This window comes from Gossypium hirsutum, chromosome A01, assembly GCF_007990345.1.
Source record: "Gossypium hirsutum isolate 1008001.06 chromosome A01, Gossypium_hirsutum_v2.1, whole genome shotgun sequence".
Classification (NCBI taxonomy): Eukaryota; Viridiplantae; Streptophyta; class Magnoliopsida; order Malvales; family Malvaceae; genus Gossypium; species Gossypium hirsutum.
In genome coordinates, this window is record NC_053424.1 from 56141559 (window position 1) to 56153599 (window position 12041).

The following is a 12041-nucleotide window of genomic DNA, read 5'->3' on the forward strand; positions in this document are numbered from 1 at the left end:
AGTATAAAACATGAAATTAAAGGATTAGGAGCATCGAAGTCCACAAATCTAATGATAATTCATCCTAAAATATGCTAAGCATGGGATAAAAATATGTATAAATTACGACTTATCAAATACCCCACACTTAAGCGTTTGCTTGTCCTCAAGCAAAATCCTCAACTCACAATCAAAATAAATTCTTCTCAACTTATAATTCTCATCAATAGTATCTCAAAATAATCCATAAGTAATCATACATTGAAAATTCAACCCGAAGAACATCAAAGTTTCAAACATTCCATGTTGAGCATTTTATCACGAAAACATAAGTGTCTCCCATCATCTAAATAATCACCTTTGATTCAAAATATCACATAGTTTCACATCCTCACTAAAGATTCACTCAACTCACTCGAGGTGTTTAAGGACAAGAAATTAGCACTCAACAGTCAATATGAAAAGTTATTACCATAGGCTTGCTTGAAAATCAAATCTCCACCACTATATATTGAGATAATACATCAATCAAAAGGTCTTAAAGGGTGGTAACGTGGCTTTGGTTAGGGGGTATGGTCACAAGCTGAAAGAAAAGGTTAGAATCAAGATTGAATTGAAAAATCACCTAACTAGAAAAAATACTAAAATTGAAAAATTACATTCCTAATTAGATCCTAGAATTGAGCTTTTCTTCATGGAATATGGAATTAAATACTTAAGCTCAAAAACAAAAAATTACTACTAATATGTATGTATGTATTTTTTTTTAAGAACAAATCAAAATAACATAGAACTTTGCTAACTATCAAAAATAAAACATAGCTAGGCAATTTATTCAGATCAAATCTCGACAAAAATAGGGATCAAATGAAGGGATTTCAATAATGGGTTATGGGTTAATATTGAGGGTAAATCAATGAATGACTTGTTAGGCTCAAGGGGGTTCACTAAGGGTTAATTATGAGGGTATACTTTTATGGAGTAAGTGGGTTAAACCTAAGTGCCTTTATCATCTCGACATATCAAATCAAATGGTGTGGTCTTGACATGCATAATCAAAGCAAGTTCTAGAATATCAAATCAATATGGACGCACTCATAGCAACAATAAAAGTGAGCATGAAAGAAATAATATATGCTCTAAAGGCTCAAGATCTCACAAAAATTATGGGTATTTGATGTCAAACCTGTAAATTCAAAACTTCAAGATAATACCTCAATTCAGGGAAACAACCTAGCAATTTTAATTTTCAAAAATTTCAACTTGTCATATTTGATTCCCTAATGTCTTAAAGTTTAAAAAATCAATGCACATTTACTTATGATTTAATTCAAAACATATCGATAAAAATCATGGGTCAATCAAAATTTATTCTAATAATGATATGAGAGTATTGTTTGAGACAAGATAAAAATTCAGGGGTTTTCTGGTAATGGTATAAATAATCCCCCCACACTTAAGATGTACATTGTCCTCAATGTACAAAGATTTATAATAGTGATATAAAGATAATATCAAAAGAGAGTGAGAGAAGTGAAACTGCAATGAAATTGTGGATGAAATCCCTGGATTAGTGAGAGCGAGAATTGAAGATAAAGCTGAAGGAAATGCATGATTCTGAGGGATAAATGAGAAGACACCACTGTGAAAGAGAATTAAGGGAATAATTCGATAATAATCATAAAGATAAGCAGAGTTTAAAAATATAAACATGAGTCTTCAAAAATAAATAGAAATAAAAGTAAAAATAAAAATAATATGAGTTTATAAAGAGGCACGGCAGTGTGGCTTGCGTCCAGCCCGTGTTTATCGCAAAAGGAGAAATCGTCACACGGCCTAAGGACACGACCATGTGTCTAAGCCGTGTGGTCACATGGTCGTATCGCACGACCACGTGCGATGTGGTTCGCTTCTCCAACGCTCATGTAAATATGCGCACGCCCGTGTTCTTTTGACATTCTCGACCACGGGTGGTGGGCACGGGTGTGTGGCACGCCCGTGTTAATTTGGAAGGATTGCCCACGGCCGTGACAACATATCGAATCCCGTGTTTTGAGAAAAAATTTACTCTGTTTTCACACGGTCGTATAGCACAACCGTGTCGCTGCCCATGGTAAGAGCACGGCCTAAAGCACGCCCGTGGGCTAGGCTGTGTTCATCCCTGTCAAATGTCAAAATTTTCTACAGTTAAACTATGAACGGTTAAAGAAAAGTTAAACCCTATTTAGTAAGGTTAGTGCTTGGGTTGCCTCCCAAGAAGCGCTTATTTATAGTCTAAGCTAGACTTACCTCTCTACTGCGTAGTCATGGTGGGGTGAGGAGTTTACACTCCTCATTCCTGCTGTCAAATTTTATCAAAATAAGGTTTTAGATGAGTATTATTTACCTTAAATGTGCCGAATTTGGAATGAGTGACCTCGACTGTACCATATGGGAAAATGTTATGTACCGTAAAAGGGATTGCTCTATTAGGTTCAGAGTGGTAATGCGAGGGTCTACTGCATCTAATAGTCCTTTGTCTCCAACCTTAAGTTGATTTGGTGAAACATTGAGTCTGTCATGGCGTGGTTTTGGTTTATCGTGTGTTCTCAGTTTCTGTGCACGCCATTCATCTAGTTCCTCGATTTGTAGCCTTCACTCTTCATAGATAGGTCATTTGTTGTTACTTGAACATGGCTCGTGTATGCTCCTCAAACGTGTTTCCTACAAAGAAAGTTGCATCACATGATCAGTATTAGTAGAATGATTTATACAACCACCCTCGATATTCGATGTGTTACTCGAATTACGAGCTTGAACAGTGATTGTTTCATCACCCACACGAAGTGTGAGTTCACTTCTACCAACATCAATAATAGTTCTAGCAGTTGCTAAAAAGGGTCATCCTAAAATTAAAGGCACGTCATCATCCTCTTCTATGTCTAGAACAACAAAATCAATGGGAAATATAAATTTGTCAATTTTAAGAAGTACATCTTCAATAATACCCTTAGGAAATCTAATTGTTTTATCTGCAAATTGAATGCTCATCCTAGTTTGTTTGGGTTTCCTAAGACCTAGTTGTTTAAACATTTTATAGGGCATGACATTAATACTAGTCCCTAAATCAGCCAAAGCATTGTTAACGTTTAAACTACCAATTAAACAAGGAATCGTAAAACTCCCTAGATCGTTCAGCTTGTTGGGTAGCTTATTCTGTATAATGGCTGAGCAAACTACGTTCAACTCTACATGCGGCGCCTTATCCAACTTCCGCTTATTTGCTAAAAGCTTCTTTAAAAATTTAACTGCATTCGGCATCTATGAAAGAGCTTCAATAAACGATAATTTAATATGTAATTTCTTTAATAATTTAAGGAATTTACCAAACTGTTCATCCGTGTGGTCTTTCCTTGTCGCACTGGGGTATGGCACACGAGGTTTGTACTCTCTACTTACCAGTTTTTTCTTATTTTGGTCCACCTCACCTTTACCTTTACTTACCACAATTCCTTACCTCGATTCTGGTTCAAGATCAACTAACCCTTCCTTATCTCGAATAGTAATCGTATTGAGTTGTTCCATTTGGTTTGATTCAGTATTACTTGGCAAGCTACCTTGTAGTCGTTCAGAAATCAGTTTGGCGAGTTGGCCTATCTGGGTTTTGAGCCCTTGAATCGAAACTTATTGATTCTTAAGTGTTGTCTCAGTATTCTGAAAATAAGTTTCTGACACCGAGATAAATTTCGTTAGCATCTCCTCAAGGTTCAGTTTCTTTTCCTACTGGTAAGGTGGTTGTTGAAAGCCTGGGGGATGTTGTGGCCTTTGATTTCCTTGGCCACCCCACGAGAAATTGGGATGGCTCTTCTGGCCTGTATTATAAATGTTACTTTATGGGTTATTTTTAGGTCTAGAATTATTATTACCCATATATTGAATTTGTTCCTCCTTGGTGCTAGGGTTGAAAGATTGATATTCTGTGTGCACTCCTCCTCTATTTGCATCGCACCTCATTACTGGATGTACCTGAGTAGAACCATATAAATCGTCAATTTTTTTTATTTAAAAGTTCTACCTAATTAGATAGCATAGTAACTGCGTCGAGGTTGAAAACACCAGCTGCTTTTCTTGGCTTTGTTCTCATGACTTGCCACTGATAGTTATTCAATGACATCTCTTCAATAAATTCGTAAGCCTCTTCAGGTATTTTGTTGTTTAAAGTTCCACCAACTGATGCATCGATAAGTTACCTTGTTGAGGGGTTCACACTGTTGTAAAAAGTTTGAACCTGCAGCCATAGAGGTAACCCATGGTGAGGACACCTTCGTAATAGGTCCTTGTATATTTCCCATGCATCATAGAGTGTTTCTAGATCTATCTACATAAAAGAAGAGATATCATTCCTCAACTTAGCGATTTTGAGCCGGGGAAAATATTTAAGTAAAAATTTTTCGGTCATTTGTTCCCAAGTTGTGATTGACCCTCGTGTTAACGAGTTCAACCACTGTTTAGCTTTGTTCCTCAATGAAAAGGGAAACAACTGAAGGCAAATGGCATCGTCAGAAACACCATTGATCTTAAAGGTGTCGCAAAGCTTCAGAAAATTTGCCAAATGAGTGTTTGGATCCTCGTCCTGCAAACCATCAAATTGAACAAACTGTTGTATCATTTGAATTGTGTTAGGTTTCAATTCAAAATTATTTGTAGCAATAGCAGGTCTAACTATACTCGATTCGGCTCCTGTTATAGTAGGTTTAGCATAATCATTCATAGTACGAAGAGCAGGATTCTGATTTATTGGATCTACAGCAACCATAGAAGGAAGCTGATTATTCTGATTTTCAGCCATCTCATCGGTTGTATTATGGATATCCTCCTCTTGTCCTTCCTCTATGTTTCTTAGGTTTCGCCTTATTTCTCTTCGGTTTCAGCGAGCTGTGCTTTCAATCTCACTGTTAAAAAGTAATGGTCCTGACGGGTTTCTTCTAGTCAAAAACTATAAAAACCTGTTAGAAGAAAACAAAAGAAAATTTAGTAAAATTAACAAAACTAAGATAAAATTTAAATTGCAATAAAATAAATGGCTAAATTAATAAAAATTAAGCGTTCCTAATATTTTAGTTCCCCAGCAACGGTGCCAAAAACTTAATGTATGCGTGATAAGTTTTATATTTATGATTGATCGTACTTGAAAAATAACTATTATCACGATAAAGGCAAGCGCACATATCGAACAGTAGTATAATTTATAGCAAGACCGGAATGTCGAACCCACAGGAATTAAAAGTACTAGTATTAACTTTATTTTTATAATCTTGCCTAAAAATAAGGGGATTTACTTTATCTAAACTAATTAACTAAACTAAGAATGCACAGGAGGAAAGTTGGGGAAATACTTTTGGGAAAACTAATTGATTTGGACAATACCCAAGGAAAAATCCACCTAGACTTCACTTGTTACTTGACTCTGAACCAGATGATTTATTCACTTGACTCGATCCGTAGAAATTCCTAAGTTATATTATTATCTCTCTCGAGACTAACAACGTCTAACCCTAGGTTGATTAATTGAAATCTTTTTCTAATTAAAACCCCTAGTGTTGCACTAACTCGATCTATAGATTCCCTTATTAGGTTTGACCCTAATTTGGCAGATTTATGTCTCCCTATGTCTAGGGGTGCAATCAACTTCGCTTAATTTATGCTAGATCTACTCTTAGACAATGACTTTTGCTCCTCTGAATAAGCACATGAAAACTTGAATCAATATCCTGGAATATTAAAACAAGAATTAAGAACACATAATTAAGAACAAATCAAGTATTTATCATATAATTTAGAAAATAATAACAAGATCCATCTTAGGTTTCATTCCTCTTAGGTATTTAGGGGACTTGGTTCATAAGTGTAAAAGGAAACATCTCAGAAGAATAATAATAACAAAACATAAAGAAAACCCAAAAACCCTTGAAGGAAATTGAAGGGAGATCTTCAGTCTTGAAGGAGAATTCGGCTTCTGAGATGGATCAATCGGCTTTCTTCGAGTAATTCTTTGCCTCCTACTCCGCGTGTCTCTTAGGTGCCTCATCGGGTGTTTATATAGACTTTAGAATGCTTCAAAACCCTCAAAAGTGACCTTTTCCGAGTAGAATTAGACTTGGGCTCGACAGGGACACACCCGTGTGAGGTGGCTTAGGCCGTGTTACAATTGTTAAATAGACACGGGCGTGTGAACTACCCGTGTGAGGAAGTCCAGGCTGTGTTGATTTCCCATATTGACTCATTTTCTCTGTTTTTGGCCCGTTTCTAGCTCTTTTTACTCTCCTATACTCACCTAAGTATAAAGCATGAAATTAAAGGATTAGGAGCATCGAATTCCACAAATCTGATGATAATTCATCCAAAAATATGCTAAACATGGGATAAAAATATGTATAAATTACGACTTACCATACCTAAAACCGTCAGTTATCTACTAAATTCTCTTACTTTAAAAAGCCAATCTCCTCAACTAGGAAAAAAAGGCAACAATAAGACAAAATAACAGATATATAAGTTTTAAGATAAATAACCATGAAATAAATAGAAGTGAGAATAAAGTATAAAACTTACAATGAACACTACGATACTATTTCACTAGAAATCGTTAACTATAGCTCTAATACCAATTACAGGAAGGAGGAATAGTTGAAAGATTACAGAAGGAAATTAATAGTAAATGAAATATTTACAAAAGATGGAAAGAAAGAACTTAAAGTTTCTGAAAAAACTTGAGAAGTAACTTGAATCAAAGTTCAATAATATTCCAATTACAAGAAGGACAGACGGTTGAAAGGTTACAGAAGGAAACTAATAGTAAAGGAAAGATTTACAAAAGAGGGAAATAAAGAACTTAAAGTTTTATAAAAAAACTTGAGAAGTAACTTGAATAAAACTTGAATCTAACTTCAATGACATCTTTAGGTTCCTACCCCTCCTTTTATAGGAGAGATTCATAGCTCAATTTGAATTCTATTACAGTTCCGTACAATTTCTTGATAAGAATGACATCTTTTTCTTTAGATAAGGATGACATTTTTTGTCCATTTTTAGTTAGTTCCACGTAACTTCCTTTTTTGTCGTTTAATATTGGTAGTGATTTTTTCCACATAACTTGCTCTATCTTATAATTATCCTAATTACAGAAATATTTCTGAAAATTGATAATTTAGTAAACAATAATAAAAAGACCTATTTAAATAATAAAGTCGTAACATTCAAAAGGATGACATCACAGAAGATAAATGATGTTGGGAAGGATGTGCATAATGAAATTGTGCGCCTGGATCAACATTTGTTTTCCATACATATACGGTAATTATTTTGAGAATTGAGGGAAATCTGCATTTTAAATATTCATACCAAAATTTGGCTACTTCCTAAACGATTGAAACCATAAGTAATTTATAATTTTTTTTAAAAAAAGACATTAAAAATTAAATATAAAATTAAAAGAGATTGACCAGTATTCATCCAATACCACGCGATAATGTTAGGTTTACAGTGTGGAAATGAAAAATCATCACTTAAAACAAGATATTTAATTATAATTGCATTAAGAATAAAAATAAACTTAGAAACTAATGTTACATTCTCTAATATTCTATTTGCCTCCACCTATATTATGGTGTACAAAAGAGTTACTAGCAAATAAACTTCGAGAATACAATGAAGCTTAATGACTGTTGACATTTTGTACTGACGGAAACAGTCCACTGAATATTGAGCGAAACAAAAATCAATTTTTATAAAAAATTTCTACAGTAATTCTTTATAAAACAATTTAGGAATATAAAAGATGGTGGAAGAAATAGAAAGGAACTTTATTTTTGTGTTTTTTTGGTATATCCTACAAATAAAATTCCTTTCCTATTTATAGGAAGTCTAATATTCTTCACAGGGACATAACTATCCAAATGGATAGTCATCTCTTTAGCCATGAACATAATTATTCAATAAGTATCTATTTGAATAATTATGACTCTTGTTATTAATTAAGTGGTATAACTTTTGGTGACAAGAAACATAATTGATTATTATGAATAATGACAACTTTTGCATAATAACGAAATGACATTATTTTTAGGATAGTTGTACATTTTCATTTGTAATTATTGAAAAATATATGTTCTAATGTTAAATTGACTAAGAAGCAAATAAAATGTTAGAAAACACAAAAATTAAAATCTGCCAAGCGTAAAAAAGGAAGTAGTCCACATCATAAACCAATTCTGCCAAAAAGCGAGTTTGATTCAATTTTTATCCAAAAATTGAATCTAATACTTCAAGGGCACGAGTTATTTGTGTGATAGAAGAATTCATCACTTCTTATTCGGGTCATTTGGAAGTTTTTTCTTTGATTTTAAAATTTAAGTTTAGATTGCTTCAAGTTGGAATTATTTCAATCTTAAAAATTAATTCATTAAATCAAGCGAACAGATTCATGTTATTGAATTTTTAATTTTTATAGTCAAATGGTTGTTCATATTTAGATCAAAAGCAACACATATTTGGACAAAAATATGTTTTTTTTTAAATAAACATATCATACATGCAGACATATAAGCTCTTTATTTTACTATCCTTTTTAGTTGACATTGCTGAAATAGCTAACATTTATCAAAATGTTGTCTTGATAATTAGAAAAAAAAACAATAATAAAAAAATTTACCTTGTAATTTTAGTACTAATCCTTTTGATGTTTTATTGGCAGTAAAATCGAGCATGTATCATATCCTACCCCAAATGTAATGTATATATATATGGACAATGAAAAGATTTATCTTCCATAGGGAAACAGTGTTTCTTTATTTATACTAAAAGCCATTCCAAAGAGGCCGAACTGATATAAAAGCATCATCAAACATATTTACATTCACTAGTGCATCAAAACGTAACGATAACTTCATCATGTTATGCTTGGATACCAGGAGTTGCATCCGTGTTTGAGTCATTTAGTGTTGGCCGAGTTGCAATCGGTGGAAGATTATTGGGACGCCTGTATGCCGATGGGGTTGTTGGGGTACGCGGTGTTCTTGGAGTTAGGTAAGGTGAAGGGGTGTTCGGGGTTCTTGGGGACAAGTTGACAAACTCTAGCGCTTGTTGTCTCAGTTCTAGTGGGTAATCAGCGACACACACAATCCTTGGCCCAGCACCGGTTGAACATTTGAGTGACACCCTTGGCCCAGCACCGGTTGACCATTTGAATGACAGCTGATGTCCCAATTGGTACGATTTCGTTGCCTTCTTTGAGTTAATCCTTTGCAATATCGCAGTTTTAGGCACCTCAGTTCTCGGACTCTGAAGACCACCAGATAAAGTCCTTTCGTAAGTATTTGTGGTCTCCGGTTGTTTAGTATCATATGATTCTAATGACAGATTCTTCTCTTCTTTGTTGATTTTGGGTTCAGTCGGCACTGAGCTTGCTGAAAATCCAAAAGTACTAACACTACTGCTGGAATTTCCATCATCGTAGCTATCAGAATCATCGGTTGAACGGCGAATCTGAACACAAAATAGATGTAATTCATCATATATCCAAGAAATACCTAACGAATGGCGGCATGATCCAACTGAAAGTGGAATCAGAGGTTTGACGTTCAAGGATCAAAACCAGCAAGCATATGAAATAACCAAGCAGACATTAATTGATGCAATTTGACAAATCCAACAAATGCAGAAGAGGAGATTGAAAGGTCACCTCAACTTTGTCAAGGTTCACTCCGTTCCCCTTCAGAAAGGAAAGAAAACTGTTGAGACTATCATCCGTTGGCCGGTAATGTCCGCTATATGCAGAGATGGACTGAAAAACAAACAAAATCATGTCTCACATACATCGTATAAGTCATCCGGCCATTCAAATGCAACTATCAATATTGGCAGCCCGTAACAAAATCTGAGTACACTACTAAATCCTAAATTGTTACAAACTTATACCTTTAGTATCCCTTTCTCCACCACCAATCTACCAGCAGCTAGCGTTGCTCCACCAGCTAAGAAGCTAGAATGATGGAACATTCTTTTCTTCTTCTGCAAGGTACCGAAAAGACATTAAAGACATTTTTGGGTTTTCATACATCTAGTAAGTATTTAATCTAAAAGTTGCGGTTCAAGCCAGATGGTTTACCTCGCCGGCATACAATTTCTTCGAGGTGCTCATAACAAATATCCATTTAACTTCTTTCGAGCCTTGGAATGTATCAAGGACATTTCTAGTTTGTTTATGGATAATCTTTCCTTCAACAACAATGTACTCATAATGTTCCCTTTCTTGCTGTTTACAACAACAGGGAATTAACAATTTCATTCAATCTTATTTGGAAAAAGAGATTGAATCTAACATATGAGTTTGCATACATACAGGTCCGAGATACTTGATGCATTGTTTTCGAAGCTTTGATCTTGAACATTCTTCGAGATCGACATCTTTGCCATCACCTATATCTAACCTGTAGGAAACAAAATAAGAAAGAAAGAAAAAAGGTGAAATCATTATTTTTGTCCTAGTACTATGCTCAATTTGAAGATTTAGTCCATCTACTTTAATTTGGTCTTCCTACCAATATTAATAGAATGAGAAAAATGTTTGGGGTTTACCAGTAGAAAAATGGTTGACCAGCATCAGTTTTGCACCATTCATCGTAGTAAATATGTAAGTTATGGCCATAACGGTGTCGTGGATCAATCTACAGTTGAAAAAAAGTGTTAGATTCAAAATTATCCAATATATTTTGTTTAATAAAAAGATACAGAAGAGTAAATTACAGCTTCAATCCAATGTTGAAAAGCCAATTTTTGTGCTTTGGCGTCTATGGACAACCCTTCCCCGACCTGACAAAATTCCCAACTTAATTATTTATGAAAATTAACTAAAAAAAAAAGACAGAACATGGAAACTGGGAGGTAAAAGAAAAAAAAAATAAAAAGAAGAAGAAGAAGAAGAAAATGCCTTAGAAGCATTTAAGCCAACGCGATTCCACCTTGAAGCAGCAGTTTCTGGTTTCAAATAATTAAAAAGGGAAATTGTGCTGTGATTAAGCCTTGCATAATTTAAAGCCAGCCACCTGAAAATAATAAAAATATTTACTATTAGTATTAAATAATATATATTTTGAAGACAGACAAAGATTTTATGAAAGAAACTACCAGAGTTCTTCAGCGACAACAGCGGTGTCTGCTAACCTACGCCGTGTCCGGTAACTCCTATACACCTTCTGGACCTTAACGGCGGCGTTGGAATGAGAAGAACCGCCACTGCGCGTCTGATTCGAACCCGGAGAATCTCGGCCGTCGGATAACGGCTCCAGCAGCATTTTCAAACCACCACCATTAACCACCGTCGGGAAATCCGATTCGCTAGCTTGGTTCGGACTATCCACAGATACAAATTCGGATTCCCCAAGTAAGCCGGCGTTCGTAATGTCGGTGGAGGAAATGTTATAAAACGGAGACTTTGACTGGAGATCGAAATTCGAAACAGCTGCTTGACTTTCAATTACTTCCATTGTTTTTCTTGGTAGCCAAATTTGAAGGAGTTTTAGAAAGAGAGAATCTTAGGGTCGTTGGTTTTGGAGAGAATACTTAAAAGAAAAAACCAGAGCCAAGGACTTAGAAAATCGCCGGGAAACCCACTTGTAAATTTGTAAATAGATTCCAGTTGGATTAAGAGTTAGTGAAGTGCGTGTGTGTTACGCGCTGAGGTTGAGAGTGAGATTTTGTGTAACTCGCTCGAGACAAAACAAACTAGTGACCAAGCATACTCAAAAGTAAAATCAATTATGATATATATTTATGGACTGACATTGCTCCGCCTCATAAATCATAAATCTGGCTTTAACAGTCTTTGAGTAAGGATTTTTGTGATTTTGTTATTATTATTATTATTGAATTTTATTAATCTAATTGAAAAAAATTGAGTGCCATAAATCTATTTTAGTTAAACTAAAAAAATATAAAACAAATAAATTCAACATTGATTAAATTTTAAATAAGACTAAAATTATTTCAAAGTAAAATAAGAGTGTGTTCTAAAAATTTGTATAAAT

The 12041-nt window shown here is 34.5% G+C and overlaps 1 protein-coding gene, 1 long non-coding RNA gene and 1 other non-coding gene across 4 annotated transcripts; 1 reads left to right on the forward strand and 2 right to left on the reverse strand.

Moving 5' to 3' along the window:
- Positions 1-4262: 4262 nt before the first annotated feature.
- On the forward strand, positions 4263-4369 carry LOC121206316 (small nucleolar RNA R71). Its single transcript, XR_005901398.1, has one exon. It is a non-coding gene; the product is annotated as a small nucleolar RNA R71 (small nucleolar RNA).
- A 1396-nt stretch (positions 4370-5765) lies between these two features.
- Positions 5766-6910, reverse strand: LOC107935678 (uncharacterized). The gene is made up of 3 exons (XR_001694239.2): positions 6571-6910; positions 6409-6469; positions 5766-6292 (listed from the first exon to the last, which is right to left on the reverse strand). It is a non-coding gene; the product is annotated as an uncharacterized lncRNA (long non-coding RNA).
- Positions 6911-8786: 1876 nt separating this feature from the next.
- Positions 8787-11651, reverse strand: LOC107941334 (IQ domain-containing protein IQM3). 2 transcript variants are annotated; one of them, XM_016874891.2, is made up of 9 exons: positions 11143-11645; positions 10946-11060; positions 10762-10827; positions 10594-10682; positions 10358-10445; positions 10124-10270; positions 9934-10026; positions 9698-9799; positions 8787-9501 (listed from the first exon to the last, which is right to left on the reverse strand). In XM_016874891.2, exons 1-9 carry the CDS (start codon positions 11499-11501, stop codon positions 8911-8913), a joined length of 1650 nt encoding a protein of 549 aa, XP_016730380.1. In that variant the 5' UTR covers positions 11502-11645; the 3' UTR covers positions 8787-8910. The 2 variants fall into 2 exon arrangements, with proteins under 2 accessions (XP_016730380.1, XP_016730381.1); XM_016874892.2 differs by lacking the exon at positions 9698-9799 and having other exon boundaries at positions 11143-11651.
- Positions 11652-12041: the final 390 nt, after the last annotated feature.